At 43.0% G+C, this 23,716-nt stretch overlaps 1 protein-coding gene across 1 annotated transcript in view; it reads right to left on the bottom strand.

Annotated features, from left to right (window-relative positions):
• Nucleotides 1–348: 348 nt before the first annotated feature.
• LOC122816662 (ras-related C3 botulinum toxin substrate 1-like) overlaps nt 349–23,716 on the bottom strand; it is a 581,445-nt gene continuing 558,077 nt past the window's right edge. The window contains exon 6 of the mRNA XM_044089614.1: nt 349–1,109. Coding sequence (XP_043945549.1) covers nt 979–1,109 — 131 coding nt within the window. The 3' untranslated portion in view covers nt 349–978. The remainder of the gene's footprint in view (nt 1,110–23,716) is intronic.

Here is a 23,716-nt window from a genome sequence, read left to right as displayed (position 1 = left end):
ATGTACAGTATCCTCGGCAGCATACATCTCATTTGTAATGGCTACTACAACAACAATCTAATGCAAGTATCTTCAAAACACCCCCTCTTGTGAATACCTTTGGCAATAACTTAGTAAGCATGGCCAGGAAAGTACACCTCCTAAGAAAATAGCTTTTCACCTTCTCTGATTTAGCTGGACTGAAGAGTTATATCCAATGAAATGCAAAGGCACAATGTAGTGTTTTCATTTAGTTTCTATCAGCTACTTATTCCTTTACAACATTGTTTTAAACTCAACTAATCAATACCAAAACTGCTTAAAGGGATTCACTCAAAGCACCACGGGTGCAGAATAACACCCTCAGCATTTAATTACTAAGAAGTTTATTATAAAACAGCAACAGCTAGAGTTAGTTTCTCCCACCTATACAGTAATAAAGCAATTTATTTTGCATATCCAATGAATAAAGTGCATATTTACTATAAAATTGAGTTGATTTACAATACAGTGTACAATAGTTAAAGCTATGACAATTACATTATACCAGAATATAGCAAGATTCATTTCTTGGCACCAGACCATTAACATCATCATTCAAATTTCAGATGTGAAATTTGCAATGTAGTCATACAGAACATTTCTGCCATCAGAATTTTTCATGTTTCTTTTCTTAAGACCACTTTGTATGAATCCAGTTACAGGCTTCACATCTGTAGTGCAATAATCACAAAACTCTTACTTACCCGCGATTTTGGCAACATTTTAAATACATTTAAGTAAAACCTGTAAAATGGGAGTTTAAATAGATTTAACAAGAAATAAGGTTTCCAGTGTTAAATTCTTGAGTAGTGTACATTTACATATGTAAGGCATAACACTACAACAAAGTTGTGCAAGCCAAAACACATGGCAGTATGACTAACAGCTCGAACAAAAAGGGGGTAAGCTGAATGGGGTCTCCAGTTCTTCATAAGGTGTATATGGTTATAGATATGTTTATAGAAGCATACACCTTCTTTTACTCTTCTCAGCAGGCGGAGGGATTAAAACTGCCCGAATTGCTTCATCAAAAACTGCTTTAAGTCCTCTCTGGGTAAGCGCAGAGCACTCAAGATATTTTACAGCACCTGTAGAAGAATGGTTTATAACAAATTTAACATGGTAATTAACTAACAAAAAAAAAAAAAAAAACGCTCAAAAGAATTCCTCATATCTTACTTTCAAATCGAGCTGAAAACGTAAAAAGCATTCAAAATACTTCACCATATTTTTAAATTCAGCTAGTCTATTGAAAACAATGAGTGATATCACAGTTGCATACCAGAGATCATAAAAGTCATTACAGAGTTAAAACTCACATAATATTCTCATAAATCAAACAATTCGTCAGCTTGGTTATTTTAACACATCTATGAACTATGTGATTAGATGCCTTTTTTTCTAGTTAACTGAGTTACACAGTTATCTGCACAGGACATAAAATGTCTAGAAGGCTTACTATTTTCTAACATTGCTCATTGTGCCAAATAGCACTTATACCATATCTCATAAAGCACAGTCACACTGATCCTGCCAATCATATTAATGCACCCCAGGTATTTCACTTTTGTATACTTTCTTGTACTTTTGCACTATGGTCTAAGTTTTAACAAATACGAATGAAATTAAGTCAAGGAAAAAGGGAAAACCTATTATGTAGCTTTATGACCAACATTACAAACACCACTTGCAACAGTAGTAACAGAAGCTGCAAATGACAGTTCTCAGTGCCCGGCTCACATGTAATGCAAGGCATCTGTTGGTTAGGCATAGATGGCCATTGAATAAAAAGACAGACTGGGGTTTATCACCATATATTTCAGCTTTAATCCCAAAGTAAAATAAAAAAACAAATAATAAAGGGACCTCTCAGGGTACACTGGGCACATCTCCACAGCAGTGGATAAATACACAGTATTATGAAAAGTAAAGAAGGAAGCAAAATTTCATGGACACAACATTTGCTATCTTTACAAGAAAGCACAGTTGTGTAAGTAAATTTATACTAAGAGCAGATGTTCAAATAAATCACTGCTGCAGTAGCCTTAGCTATATTGATTGCATCCTGCTTAAGATATAATGGCTGGCCAGTTGCCAAAGTTTATGGATACATTCTAAGCATCCAGACTGTTAACAACTCTATCAAGGCAGGTGAAAATCAGTGGTGTGGTGCCAATCCTTTCAGAGCTTTCATGGCAAATGAAAGAGACAGGCTTGAGCTCTGAAAGATGTCAATGCTAGGTAAACAGAAATCAATGTCCTCACCCTAGAAACACAAATCAAACAAACATAAGGGGGATGGAGGGAGGGAGTGGCTACTGCAGCAGTGATCTGTTTGAGCACTGTCTTACTCCTCCAAGGTACAACAGCCATCCAGCTTCCAAAGTTTCAGGACACCTTCCATGCACAAAAAACATTAGTTCGAGCTGAGATGACTAAAATACAAGTTTGAGCACCAAGACCTTCAGTGCTTTTATGCCAAGTGAGAGAGTCTGAGCCTTGTGATAACATTGTTAAGAACAACAAAAAACAAATGTCCACACCCTGGCATAAAAATACACTATGAATAAGGGGGATGAAGAGATAGAGTGGCTACTTCAGCAGTGAACATTCCAACATCTACTGTTATGGTAAGTTTACTTACACAACTGTACTATGTTCTCTATATTGATCACTGCTGTAGCCTAAACCATATAGGTAATTTACCATAGCTTAGAAAATCAGGGAGGTAGAAGGTGAAGGGTCCAGGAGCCCCTAAAATGATCCTAACAAAGTCTGACCTTGACATGGAGAAGGAACTTATCTTGTAGTGCAAAAGTACGTACAGAGGACTAAGTTGTTACTTCCAGAATACTTCTAGAGTTCAACCTTTAACAATGAAGCCAAAGCCCTGGTAGAGTGTACCTTGACCCTTCCTAGAATACTTTCATTATGTTGGAAATAACAAAAGGTAACGGTCTGGGACAACCATTTGGAAACAGCCTGCTATGACACAGGTTGCCCCTTCTTCAAGTCGGACAGATGAGCTTATTCAACCTGTGCAAGTGTTGGCTGCACATCCTTAGTAAACAATAAGGTAATAAGACACTATCATCCAGGCAGTCAGTTGTAGTTGTTTGGGGTTGGGATGTATCAAATACCCCTGTTCCGTGAGGAGATGCAGTCTTTGAGAAAGCTAGTGTAATTGCCCTGGACAATTCCAAAATAAAGGAAACTCACTGTTTCCTGGGCTCGAAGGGATATCAGTGGAAAGGGTGGAAAAGCATACAGGGATATTCCTGTCCAAGGGAAAGAAAAGGCATCTGTTTTCCTGGCCTTCTTGCTTGGAGTCCTGGAACAGAATTTTGACAGTTGATTGTTCGTAGAGGAGGCAAAAAGGCCTACCTGAGGAACTCTCCACAGATGGATAAATCTTGGAAGATGCCTTGATCTAGTTTCCATTTGTAAGGGTCTGACTTTGTCCTTTTCAACTTGCTCTGATAGAAAGTAGGATGCTTTGGAGGGAAACTGTGCTGTAAAGCTATATCCCAAGCCAACATGGCTAGTCTACCTGAGAGATTATGACCTGGATACCCCTTGCTTGTTTATGTATCACATCATTGTGGTATTATCTGCAACAATTTAAAGAGGTCCTGGGGACCAAAAGTGATACAGAGAGTTGACTGCCATGATAAGAGAAATAATCTAGTCTATATTCATGTGCCTGATTCTGTATATGTTGTTCCAGATACCTTACACTTTTGCTCCCCTTGAAACTGCTCCCCAAGTAAAGCCTGAGATGTCTGTGGTGACTGGCTGCTTTGGAGCAGAAGGGGAAAAGGCAGACCTGGATTCAGGGCCATTTGTTGTTTCCTCCAAGTAATTACTTTTCTGACAAATCCTAGAACTGGAATCTGAAAGTATAATGGGTGTTGGTACTGAGACCAAAGAGATGTCAGATACAATTGTATCTTTCCCATGTGGAGTCTTGCTAGGGATATCATGAGAATCATATGCCATAAGACCCAGAATCTTGAGGTATTCCCTTGCAGTGACCAAAATGTGAGTGAAAGACTCTTGAAACAAACCAAAATATAGATTTAAATATTTCCCGAGGAAAAAAGCTCTTTGTACAGAGGTATTGAGCAGACACCCCAGGAGCACAATCCTGCGTGATGGAGTCAGAAAGGACTTTGGAATGTTCTTTGGGAATCACAGCCTGTGTAGATCTCTCACCAAAGTAAGAGATTACTAGCACTTTGAGAAAGAATCTGCAAAAATAAGCAAGTTCTCTAAATATGGAAAAAATGTAGATACCAAGGAAATGGTTCGTGTAGCATCCAGTGAATAGTGGAATACAGGACATCTTAAGAACCATGTAATACAAGTGTGTTGTTTAAAAGTAATGGTAGTCACATGACTCCAAACTGAAACTTGCTTGCTTGTATGATAATTCTGAAGAAGTCTTATTAACTTAAAAGATGAAAGCGCTTGACTGTTGTAACAATAAATTTTGATTGTTTTAATCTCCATTTGTATTTATTTGGACTACCTGCATTCCCCTATTCACATGATGCTAGACAAAACATTTCCTTAGTTCTTTGTTTCTTGGGCTGCACTGACACACACGCAATTCCAGGTTAAAAATATTGATACCTGCAACCTGCAATACTCTTTGACTGGAGCTAGACACTTTGAGAACACTCTCCGATCAGTGGATAATTCAGAATAAAGCAGAGAACTGATGATGTGAACCAGACACAAAACCGTAAGAAACATGAAGTCTGGATGAATAGGAATGTGATAACCTTAGATTTAAAAAAATGCTCATCAAAAAATTCAAATGAGGAAGAAAGGGTAACAGGATGTGAAGTAAAAGCATTTTAAATGTAGGTGCTATCACATACTGGTCTAGGAAAGGAAGGTCCAGAACTGGTCTACGGGCATTTTCTCTCTCTTTCTTTGGCACCAAAAACATTCTGGAATAAACCTCTTTCCCTAACTGGAAAGGAGTAACAGTTTTTATTACACCCTGAGAGCACATGAGCTGTAGGACAGGAGGAAAACAGCTTTAGTCTAGTGGATGTGGAATAATTTCCTGGAAAGGAGGAATATCTTCCTACTGCCATCTGTAATCTTGCTGTATCAGTCTCTGAACTCATTTTACTTATTTATTGACATTTGATTACTGGGAAAGTCTGACTGGATAGAAGCCCATTTTCAGCACAGGCCTGGGGAGAAAGTTCCAAATTATTACAAAACATTTTAAGAACAATAATTTTACAATCTTCAAAAAATAAAACAAAATCACCTGCATTTTAAATAATTACAACAAATTAGACAATATAAAAACATTGATTAAAGAACTGATGCAAGGTATATGACCATCCTTTAATATTTAGAGAAATATTAGACAGTTATTATAGAAAAGTACAGTTTTGTACCTACCATAAATGTAGATGTTCGAGGATCCACATTGCTGCAGTCCTAACTATTGGGTAGTCCGCTGTCCAGTCGGCCCGAATACCAAAGTATATGGCTGACGTCGGTCAGGGCGCATTAGACTGACGTCAGTACGTCAGGGTACTAATGCGCATGACCGACGTCATATCCTCAGTCTTTTCTTGCCCCAGATGTCAGAAGACCCTGAAAAGATAAGGCCAAAAGCCAAAAACTCCCAACATACCTGCACCAAAATATATGTACAATATATACAAAATTAGCAGAATATAACCTCACCTACACAACCACCCCTAAACACAGAGGGGAAGGAGGGAGGGTAAATTGGACTGCAGCAATGTGGATCCTCGAACATCTACATTTAGGGTAGGTACAAAACTGTACTATGTTCTTCATTCCACATTGCTGCAGTCCTAACTATTGGGTAGAATCCCAAAGCAGAGGTAAGGGAGGCTGGCAAATCATAAGGAAGCAGGAACTGACAACATGCCTTGCAAAATAGCTGTGGCAAAACCAGCCCTAGACTTAGAGTAGAGAGGAAGGTGATAATGCTTAGAGAAAGTATGCACTGAACTCCAAGTAGCTGCCTCCAAAATATCCTTAGTTGCCACCCCCCTTAGAAATGCTGTGGAAGTGGCAGTAGCCCTAGTGGAATGAGGCCTAATCCCAGCTGGAATCTCCTTGCCATGATGGGAATAACAAAATGTAATGCAACACCCAATCCACCTAGAAATAGTTTGTTTTGACACAGGCTTGCCCTGCGAACTCAAAGCAAAAGAAACAAACAACTGCTGAGACTGCCTAAAATCCTTAGTCCTGCTCAAATAATAACGCAATTGCCTGTGTACATCTAAAATGTGCAAAATCTTTTCCCCTTTATTTTGGGGATCTGCATAAAAAGTAGGCAAATGAATAGTTTGGTTTAAAGCCACACTAGAAACCACCTTAGGCATAAAGGAAGGATTAGTACGTAAAGATACCCTATCCTTATGAAAAATCAAAAAAGGCTCTACTGCCATAAGGGCCTGCAACTCAGAAACCCTTCTTGCAGAAGTAATGGCCAACAAAAAAGCAGTCTTCCATGACAAGTATTTCAATTCAGCAGTAGCCGCAGGCTCAAAAGGTTGTAGAGTAAGTTTCTCCAACACAAAATTGAGATCCCAAGCAGGAGTAGGAGCTCTACGTGGGGGTCTTATATTCTTTGCCCCTCTAAGAAATTGCTTGAACAAAGGATGCGAAAACAATGGTGGGTCACAATCATAGTGAGCTGAAATTGCTGCAGCATGAATCTTAATGGAAGAGAAAGACAAACCTTTGTCCAGTAACTCAGTAAGATATTGAAGAGCCACACTCAAATTTGGCTCAGAAATCTCCAAATTGTTTGCTGCACTCCAAAATAAAAATCTCTTCCATTTTTCTGCGTACACTTTCCTTGTACTAGGTCTCCTGGCTTCCATAATCACATTTAAAACTTGTTGAGGAAGTTGAGACCTACTGTCTTTCAAAACAGAATATGCCAGGCTGTTAGATGAAGAGAGTGAAGCTTGACATTGAGCAGGTGACCGTCTCTCTGAGACAACAGGTGTGGAATCAAGGGTAAAGGCCATGGAGGCTTCCTTACCAGACTCCTCAATAATGGGTACCAGTGCTGCCGAGGCCAATCTGGAGCTATTAAAATCATCCTTGGCTTGTCTTGTCTGACCTTTAGAAGCACCTTTGGAAGAAGAGGCAGAGGTGGAAACGCATACACATGAAGATTTTTCCAACTGAAAGAAAGAGCATCCACTCTCCAAGCTGTGTGATGAAACCTCTTTGTGCAAAACTTTGGCAGCTGGTGGTTTAGTCGAGAAGCGAACAGATCTATGTCTGGAGTTCCCCATGACACTGTCAATTTTTGAAATACATGAAGATCCAGTTTCCACTCGTGGGGATCCATGATTTGTCTGCTTAACACATCTGCTAAGGAGTTCTGTGCTCCCGGCAGAAACCTTGCCTGAAGAGTTAGTTGCAAGCTGAGCGCAGTCTCCCATAAAATCATTGCTTGCCTGCACAATGGGTAAGAATGTGTTCCCCCTTGTTTGTTGATGTACCACATGACAGTTGTGTTGTCTGTTAGAATCAACACCTGCCCTGGAAGAAGTAATTCCTTGAAAGCCATTAATGCAAACTGGACTGCTAACATCTCCTTCATGTTGATATGTAGATGCTGTAGTCTGGCAGGCCACTTGTCTTGTAGCCACTTTCCATTTAGATGAGCTCCCCAAGCAATGTCTGAGGCATCTGTCGTTAGAATCTGACTCGCCTCTGGCCGGGTCACAGAGAGTCCCTTGTTTAGGTGACATTCCTGAGCCCACCACAAAAATTCCTTTTGAATGCAAGGTATTATTTGAATGACAGTGTCCAAATCCTGGCAGTGCTGTGTCCATACATTTTTGAGATACCATTGCAGCTTCCTCATATGCAGTTTGGCATTGGGAAGCACCAGAATACAAGATGCCATGAACCCTAAGGCTTGAAGGACTGTCCTTGCAGTCAGCCCGGACTGAAGAGATAGCTGATGGAAGTAACTGGAAAGATTCTTTTCTTTGTCCGGGGTTAAAAAGGCCATCGGGCTGCTGTATTCAGTCTCACACCCAGAAAGCACATGTCTTGAGAGGGTACTAGACTGGACTTTATTTCGTTCACAGAATACCCTAGGCATCTTAGCACTGCTATGACATATTCCAAATGCTGTAGAAGGTCTTCCTTTTCTTGAGCCAGAATCAGGCAGTCGTCCAAGTAAGGATAGATTTGAATACCTTTTAGCCTGAAGTAAGCAATCACTGGAGCCAGAACCTTTGTGAATACTCTGGGCGCAGTAGATAAGCCAAAGGGCAATGCAGAGAACTGATAATGAGAATTTCCAGCTCGAAAACGCAGATACTTTCTGCAACTTAGTCTTATAGGCACATGAAGGTAAGCTTCCTTGAGATCTAAAGTTACCATCCAGTGATCTTTGCCCAGCAGAGGTAAAAGCTGTTGTAACGTCAACATTTTGAACTTGGGAATGTCCAGATAAGTGTTGAGGATAGATAAATCCAAAATTGGTCTCCACGTGTTCCCCTTCTTTGGTACTAGGAACAGGCGAGAATAAAATCCTAGGCCCCTTTCTGGCACAGGAACTGGCTGAATGGCCCCTATTTGGAGTAACAGAGAAATCTGCTTGTGAGCCTCTTGTCTTTGTAGAGGAGGAATGTCTGGCATGCCTTTGAAAGGAGGCAAGGTATGGAAATAAAACCTGTAACCGTTGTGAATGATATCCAGAACCCATCTGTCTTGGGTAATTAAATCCCAATTTTCTTTGAAAAGAGACAGCCTTCCTCCCAACGGTGCTGCCAGGCGAGAATGAACTGGCAGCTGAAAAGGCAGGTCATTGGGTCTGCTTACGAAAGGACTGACCCCTGCCCTCACCAGAAGTCTGAGCAGGGGAACTCCCTGTCCTAGGCCTAAAAGAACCCTGAGCTCTGTCCCTACCACGCCTAGACCTACCCCTAGACTGGGAATCATAAGCAGGATAAGTCCATCCCTTAGTAGGCCAATTTCTACTAAACTTCGGAGGCTGCACCTGCAAAAAATCTTTAACAGTTTGCATAGACTTAGCCTTGTCCTCCATTCTCTTCAAAACTGCTTCCACAGGCGAACCAAACAACACATCAGACTGTAAAGGAGCATCCAAAATCCTTGTCTTAACATGCTCAGCTAAATTCTGATCTCTCAACCAGGCGTGCCTACGAAGAACAGAACCAGTGGCAGCCACCCTGGAGGAGGCCTGAACAGCATCAAAACCACACTGCAAGGAATGTTTACCCACCTGTTCAGACACATGAACTAAATCCTGCAACTCTTTACACTCAATACCTTCGGCCAGAGCATCCACCTTAGATTTCAACTGTGAAAGAAGATAATTCTGATATTTTAACATGTGAAACTGACAATTCAACGCCCTCATGGCTAAAGTGGAAGAAGTATACACTTTCTTTCCCCATCTATCCAAAGCCCTTGCCTCTTTATCAGGAGGGACAGGATTTTTAACAACTGAGGCCTTCACACCTTTAGGCCCCTGAGAGACAGTTTCCGGGTCTGCCCTAGGACTCTTAAAAAGATACTTATGAGCTTCAGGCACCCTATAATACCTATCCGGTTTAACTGGGGCAGGAGGCAAAGAATCAGGATTCAGGGAAGCCTCTGCAAACACATCTTCCACCATATCCAAAACAGGAGGTATAGCTAAAGGCCTATGCTGGGGTAAAAACAAGAATTCCCTAAGCCTTTTCCTGGAATCAGAGAAATCTTGACCTTCCCATTTAAAATGCTCCCTCATGGAATGCAGAGTCTCTGAAAATGAAAAATCCTCAGGAGGAGAAGCAGAAGGAGTAGAATCATCCACATCAGAATCAGAATAAGGAGGGTACTCCTGCAAGTCTTCAGCCGAAGACTCCGAAGCCTCCGAGCATTGCTCAAAACTCACAAACTCAGGTTCCACCCTAGGCCTCTTATCAGGAGGGGGCATAGAACCCCTTATCATAGTAATCAAATCCTCTGCCATTTTAAGCATATGTTTCTTAGGCAAAGACCCTGAAGCACTAGGAGAAACCCCCACTGAAGCTAAACTTGGCCTGCCCCTCAAAGAAGCCTTGGAAACAGAAGGGGAAGCTCTAACCACCTTAGGAAGAGAAGGAAGAACAGCCACCTGAGAAGCCCCCTCAGCCTGGCCTACTTCCTGAGAGGATACATCCTGTAACAGTAAAGTCTCTCCCTGAGACTCCAAAGAAACACCTGGCAAAACCTCCGGCTCCACTGAGCCTTCTAAAGAACCGACGTCTGGGACTGTCGGTTCCTCCACTCTAGGCTTTGCTGCTTTATCCTTGCGTTTTTTAGCCGAAGCCGGCGTCGGAGCATCCGACGGCATTTTATAATTACAACGCTTCCCAAACACTAACCTGGCACAGTCTAACCTTCTCTTAATAGTGCGTTTGTTAAATCTAGCACAAGAGCGGCATCCAACAACGTCGTGCTCAGGCCCTAAACAAGGTATACACAAAGTATGGTAATCCCTATGAGGTATCTGTTTCCCACAAGAAATACAGTTATTCACTTTTTCTGACATCCGGTTAAATACTGAGGCAAGAAAAAAACAAAATATTCCCCAACGGCGTACTTAGCCAACTTTGATTCGGTCTGAAACTCTGACTTCAGAAACTTTCAGAACGCCAACCTGCACTCGCAAAATTGCTTCTGCATCGGACCATGCGGCAAAAAAGACTGAGGATATGACGTCGGTCATGCGCATTAGTACCCTGACATACTGACGTCAGTCTAATGCGCCCTGACCGACGTCAGCCATATACTTTGGTATTCGGGCCGACTGGACAGCGGACTACCCAATAGTTAGGACTGCAGCAATGTGGAATGAAGAACATCTAAAGGGAAGTTAGTCTAATACAAATAGGAATTGCAATATGAACTGAGGGAAAAACAGGCTTATGATATATTGAGCGAGAAGGTCAGGGAAGAGAATTAGATGGCATTAAGGAAGTAAGTGAAGGAGGAGAGTAAGGAGATACAAGGAATGAAAATGTTCTTGTTCAAACTTAGGGATATAGTATATCTTTGTTTTGAGCAAGAACTAAGTCAGATTTTAGCTAGGAAGTCTTTCAGAGTGATTTTGAAGGATGGGAGGGTACAGACCTGATGGATACTGGTAAGGCGTTCCAGGCCTTAGCATCCTTGTACAAGTTCCGACAAGGCCTTATACAAAAGCTTGAGGTCTTACACCAGCTTGTGGCTGTATCCCTAGCCCATCATGCCCTAAGAACGCTCCCCAGATCTTGTTTGCTGATATAACAACAATGCCTAGCAATAAAACTATCCAAAAACTTACAGAGCAATGAAGAAGGTCGAAGAACATTTGTTTCCAAGTGTGACCACTCTGTCCTCCAGAAGCCAAAGACTGGGGGATAGGAGGGTGGGATATAAGAATGAAGGCGAGATGGACAACACACATGGAACATTATGGTGAGTACAAAATGTCTTTATGTGATGTTGTCCTATCTCACCTTCATTCTTCACTGGCTGGGACAGTGTCCCTAGCACCATATTTCTTGGGTGGCTCATGAGAGAATATTCTTCACAACAGTGGACCCAAAGGAGGCCTTGTTCCTGGAGGCCAAATCCACTTTGGAATGAGTGATAAAGGTATGAGGCCTTGCCCATGCTGCTGCAGCACAAATGGCGTTGACTGGTAGTCTAGCTTGAAAGGCAGAAGAGGTTGCTACGGTTCTTGTAGAATGGACTTTGACTTTATAGGAGAGGTGTTTGTTCTGAGATTTGTAGGTAAAGGTAATACAATCCGACAGTCATTTCAAAAGTGTGACTTTAGATATAGGAGCACCTTTGTTAAGTCTGAAAGTGATATAACTAATTGGTCAGATTTTCTGAAGTCCTTTGTCCTATGTAGGCAGAAACGTAATTGTCTATGTACATCTAGTTGGTTTTGCATATATTTTGCCTTGCTGCCATAAATAGGGAAAATGTTTTTTATTAGATTCATAGATTAGTACTAAGCTAACTGCCCTTGTGAGCCACTTTAAGCTTAGCCAATTATCCCTTGTGAGAGTCAAACCCTGCACCTTGTGTTTGTAAGGCAAACACCTTAACCATTAGGCCACCCTCCCTGGTAGCTCTATGGTACTGGTAGTTCTATGGACTGGTTCAAATTAGATTCTGAGCATACTCTGTTACCGGGTAGAAAGGACAGGTTAGTTTGAAAGGATACTCTGTCTTTGTGGAAAAGCATATAGGGGGGCTTTACAGATAATGCTTGTAGCTCTGAAACTCTTCTAGCAGAAGTGATGGCTATCAAGAGAAAGTACAGTTTTGTACCTACCATAAATGCAGATGTCCGATAGGTATGCATCTGCAGTCATAACATATGGGTTGTCCTGCCTCAGGCAGCCCTTCGGTCGGCCGGATTCCAAAGTCTGGGTCTGGCCTCGGCTGATGTCGCACTTTCCCCGACGTCAGAGTTTCTGGGGTATAAAGGCATCAGCCAACACCATTTTCCTCAGTGTTTCTTGCCCCAGATGCCAGGTGCCCTCTAGGAAGGCTAAATTTGGATAAATGTAGAAAATTCCAAACAGTAGCAAACAAAATATATATACATATATACATACAAACAAATACACCATAATAGATTCCCCCAGCTAGCTGAAAGAGGGGTAAGCACCCTAGGAATACCACAGAGGGGAAGGAGGGTGGGTAATCCTGACTGCAGATGCATACCTATCGGACATCTACATTTATGGTAGGTACAAAACTGTACTATGTCCTTCAAGGATGCATCTGCAGTCATAACATATGGGTAGAATACAATAGCCAAACTGGGGGAGGAGGTACTAAGATAATGATGGTGTAGTCAGGATCCCCTGCAGAACTGCAGTTGCAAATCCTGCTCGGGATCTGGAGTATAAAGGTAGATTGTAATGCTTGGCAAATGTATGCACGGAGCTCCAAGTAGCAGCTTCTAAAATGTCCTTGGTAGCCACCCCACGTAGGAAAGCTGTCGTGGTGGCTGTGGCCCTTGTGGAATGAGGCCTGATATTTTCAGGAGCCGTCTTTCCATGAAAAGAGTAGCAGAATCGAATGCAATTTCCTATCCATTTTGAAATTGTCTGTTTGGAAATTGCTCTTCCTTGCACCCCAGTTGCATATGCTACAAAAAGTTGGTCAGTTTTTCTGTTGGTTTTAGTTCTGTCCAGATAGTAGCGTAATTGTCTGTGTATATCCAAGGTGTGCAAAAGTTTTTCTCCTTTGTTCTGTGGGTTAGGGAAGAACGTAGGCAAATGAATAGCTTGGTTCAAGGATACCCTGGATACCACCTTTGGCATGAAAGTAGGATTGGTTCTCAGTGACACTCTATCCTGGTGGAAAATAAGAAAAGGCTGCACTGCCATTAGTGCCTGTAACTCGGATACTCTTCTTGCTGAAGTGATTGCTAGAAGGAAAGCAGTTTTCCAAGATAAGAACTGTAAGTCTGCTGATGCTGCTGGTTCAAAAGGGGGTAGTGTTAATTTTTCCAGCACAAAATTGAGATCCCATGTAGGCAGAGGGGGTTTCCTTGGAGGTTTAACATTCTTGATCCCTCTCAAAAATTGTCTGAGAAGAGGGTGAGAGAAGATAGGAGGATCCATATTGTATTCTGCTGAAATTGCTGAAGCATGAATCTTAATGGAAGAATAAGACAGGCCATTGTGGAACAATTCTGCTAAGTATTCTAGGATGTGTGCTATGTTTGCCACTGTGACATCTGTGCCCTTTGATGTGCTCCAAATGAGAAATCTCTTCCATTTAGCTGAGTATGTTTTCCTTGTGGAAGGTCTGCGAGCCTCCAAGATAATGTCCTTGACCCTCTGAGATAAAACTGATTGGTTTGGTTTTAAGGAATTTTCCAGGCAGTTAGTTGCAATGTTTTCAAGTTTGGATGCAGGGTCTTGAAATTGTTCTGCGTTAGAAGAAGGGGCCATAGGGGTAGAGGCCATGAGTTCGCCTGAGACATGCTTCTCAGTAGTGGATACCAGTGTTGTCTTGGCTAGTCCGGAGCTATTAGTATCACCTTTGGTTGTTCCTCCCTGATCTTCAGTAGAACCTTTTTCATCAATGGGAGAGGTGGAAAGGCATATACTGTTAGGGCATTCCAGCTGAAAGAGAGAGAGTCCACCCTCCAGGCTTGTGGGTGGTATGTCCTTGAGCAGAATTTCTTCAGTTGGTGGTTGAGTTGGGAGGCGAACAGCTCTATCTCTGGCATTCCCCATTTCTTTGCTATGAGTTTGAAGATGTCTGGATGCAGCATCCATTCGTGAGCATCCGTGGTAGTCCTGCCTAAGCTGTCTGCTAGTGAATTCTCTTTTCCTGGTACGAATTTGGCCTGCAGCTGGATATTGAGATTCAGGCATAAGTTCCACAGATTCATTGCCATCCGGCATAGAGGGTAGGAATGTGTGCCTCCCTGTTTGTTTATGTACCACATGACCGTGGTGTTGTCTGTCCTTATTAACAGATGTCCTTGCTGGAGAAATGGTTTGAATGCCTCGATTGCATGCTTCACTGCCAGCATCTCCTTTTGGTTTATGTGCATGCTTAGCTGTCCTTGAGGCCTTAGGCCTTGGATACATTTGTCCTCCAAGTGTGCTCCCCATCCTAGGTCCGAGGCGTCCGTGGTGATGGTCTGCCTTGGTTTTGGTTTGTTGAAAGGCAACCCTCTGTTGGACTGGCAGGCCTGAGCCCACCACAGGAATTCCTTTTGAAGGCATGGAATGATTGGTATCATGGTTTCTAGACTGTGACTGTGTTGAGACCATACATTCCTTAGGTACCATTGTAATTTCCTCATATGCAGCCTGGCATGTGGAATCAAGATTATGCAGGATGCCATGAAACCCAGGGCCTGCAGGACTTTCCTTGCAGTAAGCTGAGTTTGTCTTGTCAAAGTCATGAAGTAATCTGGAAGTTGTTTTTGTTTTTCTTCTGTGAGAAAAGCCATCTTAGTGATTGTGTCCAGATCCGCACCCAAAAAGGTTATCCTTTGTGATGGCACTAGTCTTGACTTTTGAATGTTGACTGTGTATCCCAAAGCCTGTAGCAGGTGTATGACATAGGCCAAGTCCTTTAACAATTTTGTCTTGTTGTCCGCTTGTATTAGGCAGTTGTCCAGGTATGGGTAGATTTGAATTCCCTGAAGTCTGCAATGTGCAATTACTGATGCCAGGCATTTCGTGAATACTCTGGGCGCAGTAGACAAGCCAAAGGGCAATGCTGAGAATTGATAATGCTCTGATCCTGCAAGAAATCTGAGGTGTCTTCTGCAATCTGGTCGTATAGGGACGTGCAGGTATGCCTCCTTGAGATCTAGAGTCACCAGCCAAGACTCCTTGCCCAACATGGGAAGAAGCTGCTGTAGGGTCAGCATTTTGAATTTTGGCACAATGAGATATGCGTGCAGTGCGGACAAGTCGAGAATAGGCCTCCATTGGATTTCTTTTCTTGGTACTAGGAATAATCTGGAGTAAAATCCTTGGCCTTGTTCTATAGATGGTACCCTTTCTATGGCTTTCATCTGAAGTAAATTGCTGATTTGTCTTAAAGCCTCTGCCTTCTGGTTTGGTGGAAGGTTTGGCATTCCGCTCCTTTTTGGTAAAGTGTGGAAGTGAAACCTGTATCCTTTGTCTATTGTTTGCAATGTCCATGTATCCTTTGTAATGCAATGCCAGTTTTTTGAGAATAAAGCCAGCTTTTCGCCTAAGGGAGCTTCCAGTTGATCCCTGGAAGGCGGAATCAGAGTCAAGTCATTGTGTCTGTCCTGTGGTAGTGGTTGTAGCTGCAGCTGTGGCACTACCCCTCTGGTTGGCAGGCTGCCACTGACGACCCCTGTAGGCACCCTTTGATTGACCTGTGCCTCTAGGGCATCTATTCCTGCCCCTCTGTGCTCTGGAGGTGTCTGGAAAGGACCAATTCTTTGTAGGCCAGTTTCTGCTGAACCTCGGAGGTTGGACCTGCAGAAATTCCTTTACTGTTTGCACAGATTTTGCTTTTTCTTCCACCTTCTTTAGAATCTCCTGTGCAGGTGAGCCAAATAAACTTTGTTTCTCCATTGGAGCATCGAGGAGTTTAGCCTTGACATGGTCTGGCAAGGATTGCTCTTTTAGCCAGGCATGCCTACGAATTACTGCCCCAGTCATAGCTGATCTAAATGAAGCCTCCAGTGCATCATAGCCACATTTTAAGAAATGAAGAATGTCTTGACTTTTGAATGTTGACTGTGTATCCCAAAGCCTGTAGCAGGTGTATGACATAGGCCAAGTCCTTTAACAATTTTGTCTTGTTGTCCGCTTGTATTAGGCAGTTGTCCAGGTATGGGTAGATTTGAATTCCCTGAAGTCTGCAATGTGCAATTACTGATGCCAGGCATTTCGTGAATACTCTGGGCGCAGTAGACAAGCCAAAGGGCAATGCTGAGAATTGATAATGCTCTGATCCTGCAAGAAATCTGAGGTGTCTTCTGCAATCTGGTCGTATAGGGACGTGCAGGTATGCCTCCTTGAGATCTAGAGTCACCAGCCAAGACTCCTTGCCCAACATGGGAAGAAGCTGCTGTAGGGTCAGCATTTTGAATTTTGGCACAATGAGATATGCGTGCAGTGCGGACAAGTCGAGAATAGGCCTCCATTGGATTTCTTTTCTTGGTACTAGGAATAATCTGGAGTAAAATCCTTGGCCTTGTTCTATAGATGGTACCCTTTCTATGGCTTTCATCTGAAGTAAATTGCTGATTTGTCTTAAAGCCTCTGCCTTCTGGTTTGGTGGAAGGTTTGGCATTCCGCTCCTTTTTGGTAAAGTGTGGAAGTGAAACCTGTATCCTTTGTCTATTGTTTGCAATGTCCATGTATCCTTTGTAATGCAATGCCAGTTTTTTTGAGAATAAAGCCAGCTTTTCGCCTAAGGGAGCTTCCAGTTGATCCCTGGAAGGCGGAATCAGAGTCAAGTCATTGTGTCTGTCCTGTGGTAGTGGTTGTAGCTGCAGCTGTGGCACTACCCCTCTGGTTGGCAGGCTGCCACTGACGACCCCTGTAGGCACCCTTTGATTGACCTGTGCCTCTAGGGCATCTATTCCTGCCCCTCTGTGCTCTGGAGGTGTCTGGAAAGGACCAATTCTTTGTAGGCCAGTTTCTGCTGAACCTCGGAGGTTGGACCTGCAGAAATTCCTTTACTGTTTGCACAGATTTTGCTTTTTCTTCCACCTTCTTTAGAATCTCCTGTGCAGGTGAGCCAAATAAACTTTGTTTCTCCATTGGAGCATCGAGGAGTTTAGCCTTGACATGGTCTGGCAAGGATTGCTCTTTTAGCCAGGCATGCCTACGAATTACTGCCCCAGTCATAGCTGATCTAAATGAAGCCTCCAGTGCATCATAGCCACATTTTAAGAAATGATTACTGACCTGCTGAGAGTTGTGTACCAAATCCTGAAGGGATTTACGGTCTAAAGGTTCAGGAGAAGAAAGCTTCTTATTCAGCTGATCTAACAAAAATTCTTGGTACTGTATCATATGAAATTGACAGTTTAATGCCCTGGCAGAAAGAGTAGCAGAAGTATAAACCTTTTTACCCCATCTCTCTAATGCTCTAGACTCTCTTTCAGAGGGAAGGGGAATTTTGGCAGTAGCAGCTGCAACCCCTTCTGGGCCCTGAGAAATAGTTTCTGGGTCTGCAGCATGGGCTTTATACAGGTGGAAGTGAGAATCCGGGACCCTGTAATATCTGTCAGGTTTTGCAGGGGCCGGGGGAAGTGAATCAGGGGCAGTACTGACATCATTATACACATCGTCAATTACAGTTAGAACAGGAGGTATGGCTAAGGGCCTATGCTGGGGCAAATGCAAAAAAGGTCCTTAATCTTTTTCTAGAATCAGAGAAATCCTGACCTTGCCATTGAAAGTGTTCCCTCATGGAGTGTAAAGTCTCCCCAAAGGAAAATTCTTCAGGTGGGGAGGCCGAAGGAATAGAGTCCTCTGCATCAGAATCCTCATAAGGCGAGTAGGCCCCTTCCTGATGGTCTGACAAATCAGATCCATCTGTGGAGTAATCAGAGGAGAGAGGTTCAGAGGGATCAGTCCTGGGCCTTTTGTCTGGTGGAGGTAGGGAGGCCCTGTCTGGGTGAGGTTGGGAACCCCTAATTAAGGATATAAGGTCCTCAGCAAGACTAAAAATTTGAGAACTTGAGGAAGGCCTCTGGGAAGTAGATTTGGCAGGCAAAGCTTTTGAAAGTTTGGCAGCTTTAGCCTGGAGAAGGCCTTAATAGACATAGAAGCTGGGGGCCTAGCTGCCCCACATGCAGGGGTAGAAATGTCCAAAGGAATGGTGTTGGACAATTCTTGAGCACTAGCTTCGGTAGGGAGTTCTGAAGCTGACTCAGCCGGGGCCTCTCTGGCCTCGGTTGTCGGAGGTAAGGTTTCGGTAGTAGAAATAACCGTTGGCTCGGTTTCAGCCGAAACCGAGACACTCGCGGTGGGCCTAGCCGTGGTTTCAGCCGAAACCGTGGGCCGCGAGTGTCGGTCCTTTTCCTTACGTTTTTTGGCCATATGCGAAGTCGGAGTCTCCGACGGCATTTTATAAGCAAAATCGGTTCCAAAAAATTCTTCTGCAAACTCTGACCGACGTCTAAGAGTCCGTCGGTTGAAGGAGGCGCAGGCTAAACAAGCTGATACGTCGTGGTCTGGGCCTAGGCAAGGAAGGCAGTAAGAATGGAAATCCTTATGAGGTATTTGTGTCCCACAAGTTAAACAATTATTCACTTTGTCTGACATCGGCTGAGGCAAGAAAGAGTCCCCAACGGGGTACTTAGCTTTTTTCGAAGTCTTCGGTAGCTGAAATCTCTGGATCTGACTGACCGGCACTTGCGAACAGCTTCTGCTTCGGGCACCGCGCGGCAAGAAAGACTGAGGAAAATGGCGTCGGCTGATGCCTTTATACCCCAGAAGCTCTGACGTCGGGGAAAGTGCGACATCAGCCAAGGCCAGACCCAGATTTTGGAATCCGGCCGACCGAAGGGCTGCCTGAGGCAGGACAACCCATATGTTATGACTGCAGATGCATCCTTGAAGGACATTTCAGCAATCAGAGTGCAAAAGTCGCTGAAGAGAACACGCGCTTTCCATATCTGTCCATCATACGAGACTCCTTGTTTGGTAGATGGACAAAGATGTCTCAGTGTTCCTTTTTGGTGGCTGCCACCACCACCATAGCATCTACTGGGACACCCTTGGTAAGAAAATCCTTGTTTGAAGGTGCAGTATTAAACTGTTTGCCCTCCGAGGAACAGGTTCCACTGAGTCTGGAGACTCCCACGCCTTTTGACTAACTAATTCCATGAGCTTGTTGAAAGGTGTAGACACCAAAGTGGCAGAAGGGTGATACCCAAAGGCCTTCAGATATACAGATTCCTCCTCAAAAGGGTTGATGGACTTCCAGATGCCTCTCTGTTTAAGAATCGCCAGGATGTCTGCAAAGGAGATATCCACAGAGGGCAACCGTGGGGACCCTTCTGACTCATCAAGGTCCGTATCAGAAGTGATGGACTCCTCTGGGGAGTCCAAATGCTTCCTCTTGCAAAGTCTCTTATGAGGGACCTCTTCAGAAGGATATTCTGGAGAGGTTTCGAAGAGAGGGGTTCACCCAATGGGGCATCCTGAGGCCTAGGGTCTCCACGTGTTTGCGGATTCAGTGGTGCAGAGATGGACACCGGTGCCTTGGGGTAGAATGTCAAGACCCGAGAGTGGACCTGTCTGTGGAGACAGCACTCTCATCACTTCGAAAGCCCCCTACCTCTGATCCGAGGAAACCTCTGTCTCCGAAGAGCCAGAAGGCATCCCTGGAACCAAGAGGGTTGGCTAAGAGGTTGATGTAGGAGCCGAGCTCACTCACACCGAAGCCCCGTGAGGCAAGTTCAGATCCAACAAGTGTCTGACCTGACTCTCCTCCCTGGGCCTGACCGGAGATCGTCGGCTCCTAGTCTCCTCGAGTTCAGCCAAAACCGAGGATGTCGGAGCAGAAGTCGGGTCCAAAGATCCTGGGCTAGGTCTTGGCACCGACGGTTCCACTACAACTGTTTCCAGGTCGGCTTAGAGGAAGAATCGATGCTGAAGGGGTAGTTTTGGTCAGTTCCAAATCCCTCTGGGTTAGAGTTGACAGCAGTTTGGCAAGCGCCGGTGTCTTAAAAAACTGCTGCACCACACGATCCATGTCATCATCAGAAAGGCTCCTGGAGGACCAAGAGGAGGAAGCAAGAGATCTAGCTGATTGCACCAAAGGAGATCTCACTGTCGGAGAAACCGGGTGTAATTCCAGGGATTGGCTCCATAACTGAAACTCCGCTGGCACCAACACAGAAGGAGCCGATGAAGGAGATTTTTTGGGCCCAGCAGTCTTTGGTTCTGGAGATGCCACTTTTGTCAATTTTCTAACTGGCTCTGATTGACCAGAAGAAGGAAATTACCTCTTTCCCGACTTCTTCGACATAGACGATTTAGAAGTGCCCTGATCTTCTTCAAGAGCTTCAAATAAGGGGGTCTTCAGTAAACTTCTCACAATCAGTTTGTTTTTCCTCTCAAGCAGCAGTCTATGGCTGAATTAGTGACAAATGGTGCAGTATTCCTGTAAACGAACTGCCCCAAGGCAGTATACACAAACAGTGTGACCATCAGTAAGAGACATTTTCTGGTTACACTTTCCACATTTTTTGAACCCAGAGGGTCTAGTTTCCTTAGGTTCTTTAGACATTTTTGTATAAAACATACAACAATAACAATAACAACAGCTAACCACTATAGCAATAAAACTAAGACTGGTACTATTATATATATTTTTTAAGACAACAAGAAGCACACCAAAGCAACCTTAAAAATTCTAATTTAAATGAATATGCTTAAGGTATAAGGGGAGAAAAAAAAAGGTAGCCCTCTAACTGAAACAGGCAATGGCAGCCCTCTAATTCAAATGAGCTGACGCTTTAAGCTAACGGGGAGGAAAAAATTTAAATAATTCACTTTACAAGACTCTCTAACTGAAACAAGCTTGTATTCTAACTAAATATACCAAAAGAAGCCCTCTAACTAAAAACGGGCTTAAGTCAGTAAATTTAAGCTGGGATAGGGAGGAGACAAAAGGCCTAGCAGAAAAAAAGATGGCCAGAAGCAAAAAACCACAACAGCGAACACTCTAAACTAACTATCTAATAAACTCCAATATTTAAATTTTGAAGGCAAAAAGACAAAATTATTTCTACAATAAGTAAAAAATTTCCCACTTAGCCAGAGCCAAAATGGAAGAACTCGATCTTGTTTAGCGGCAAACGAGATCTGAGGCTCTAAGAGTGCAGCCAGGCAAACCTTCTCAAAACAGTACCAGCAGCAACAGTTCATGAAGCACTATCTACAGAGTCATAAACACATTGCAAACAATGAGTAGTGACCTGAGAAACAGAAGAAACTACACAACACAAAGCAGATTTTTCCTCACAAGAAAAAACTGCAGCTAAAATATTCCTCATAATTTCACAACTTGTCAGAATGAACTTTAACATGTGAGCCTGACAATTCAGAATTAAAAAAAAAATCAAAAGTTACAAAAGCATGAACTTTTTATCTAACTTTATTTTATTTAGCCTTGGTTGACTGGGTTAATCCCTTTAGGTTAGAAGCCTCTTTTCAGAGGAGACCCTAGCTGGGGTTTATACTATTAGGGGAAAGTTGGCCAGGGCATCTGGGAACTTTCCCTACTCTTTATGGGTACTATGTGATTTTTTTTTTACATTCACCTGAGCTACCATCAACTCAAGCAGATGGGACCTTGGTTTAACATCTGGTGGTTTACAACCCTTGTGTGAAGGAGGATTAGATTTAACAAAATGCTTAGCAAAAGCTGGATTAACTAAAGAGTACAGGTGTGTACGTTGAACTTATCATAATAGTAGATGTTTGAATGATCACTACTGCAGTATCCTTAGCTTTATAGGTTATAGCCTGTCGAGGATAAAACAGAGGGCCAGCCGGCAAAGCTTCAGGGCACGTTCCACATGCCCAAACCATCAAGCAGATCGAGCTGAACTGACTAAAAGAAAGTTAGTGCTCAAAGCCCTTCAGAGCTTTACTGCTAGCAGAGAGAGAGGGAGGCTAAGTCATGGAAGGATAATGCTAGGAACAACAAAAAAGCATATGTCCACACCCTGCTATAAAAACATACCAATAAAAAAGGGAGGAACAGGCTACTTCAGCAGTGATCATTTGAACATCAACTGTTATGGTAAGTTCAAATTACACAACTGTACTATGTATCTCATATTAATCGCTGCTGCAGTAGCCTTAGCTATATGAGTAGACTGCCATCTGTAACCTTGACAAATGACTTTCAGAATCTATTTGTATGAAACAATCTGTTGCCAAAGAGAATAATGGAGATTCAGACCTTCTGGAAGAGAAAAGAGGCCAGGGTGGGAGGCAGTTGCAAGGTCTCTTGAACAGTCATTCACACTTGTTGGACTATCATTGGGTATGGGAGGGTTGAGACTTCATTTTGGAACTCCCTTGCCATTTCTTCTTAAACATCTGTTTACTTGAATTTTGTTGAGGTTGTCGATTCTGTTTTCTTTTTTTTTTTTTTTTTTGCCAAAACTGAATGAGGAGAAAGAAAACCTCTTGGACAATTTGGAGAAGGACAGCTGAAAAGTCCCCATGATTGCCTGGACCAGCTTGTCCCTTTCATCATGCCTTTTAATCACCTCTACAGTAGAGGGGGCCACACACTAAATCTCTATCCAAGAGAGAACTTAAAATCTCATTTTTTACTTCATCAGGGAGGTTCTGAGAATGCAGTCAAGCAAACCTCCTTAAACAGTACCAGTGGCCGCAGCCTGGAAGAAGTATCAACAGAGTCATACATACACTGCAAATAATAAGTTTTGGCCTGTGCAATAGAAGAAACTAAGCTATTTAAAGCAGATTTTTCTTCACAAAGAAACTGTAGCTAAAAATATTCCTCATACTTTCACATTTTGTTGGTACAATTTTTAACATATTATCCTAACAATTTGGAATTCTGAAAAATCAAAGTTGCACAAGTATACACTTTTTTCCCATACCTATCAATTTTTCACATCCTTGTTAGAAAGAGTAGGACTGAAAATAACAAGCGCTTAGCAGCAGTTGAATCAGCTAAGGCTATAGCTGCTGGGTCAGGTTTGGGAATAATGCATAAAAATTTAAAAGACTGAAGAACATTGTACATCCTATTTGCCTTTTAGGGGCAGCTGGCTGACTAACAGGAACATTTCAGGCAGTAAGACACATATCCTTTAAAGCAGACAGGAGAGGAAAGGACAGGAGGAAAGGGTGTAGACTCTGGAAAATCCTTCTGTAACAACTCAATAGCATTTTCTGAGGGACTGAGAAATCTCAGTGTTCTTCCACTGGCACATTCTAGCAATAGTATCAGAGAAAAAGGAACCCCCATAGGGAGAATCAGAAAATGAACTCTCCTCGAGTATGAATCAGAAATCTGAGGACAAAATCCTGAATCCTTCCCTGCATCTTCCTGTTCAGATTAAGAATCTTGAATCTCTTCAGGAAAAGAGGACTCCCTCTTTTTTTTACCAGAAGCTACTTTACAAGAAGGG

Source organism: Protopterus annectens, chromosome 12.part0, assembly GCF_019279795.1.
Source record: "Protopterus annectens isolate FY-2018-M chromosome 12.part0, PAN1.0, whole genome shotgun sequence".
Lineage (NCBI taxonomy): Eukaryota > Metazoa > Chordata > Ceratodontiformes > Protopteridae > Protopterus > Protopterus annectens.
This window is presented reverse-complemented; position numbering and strand designations above follow the sequence as displayed.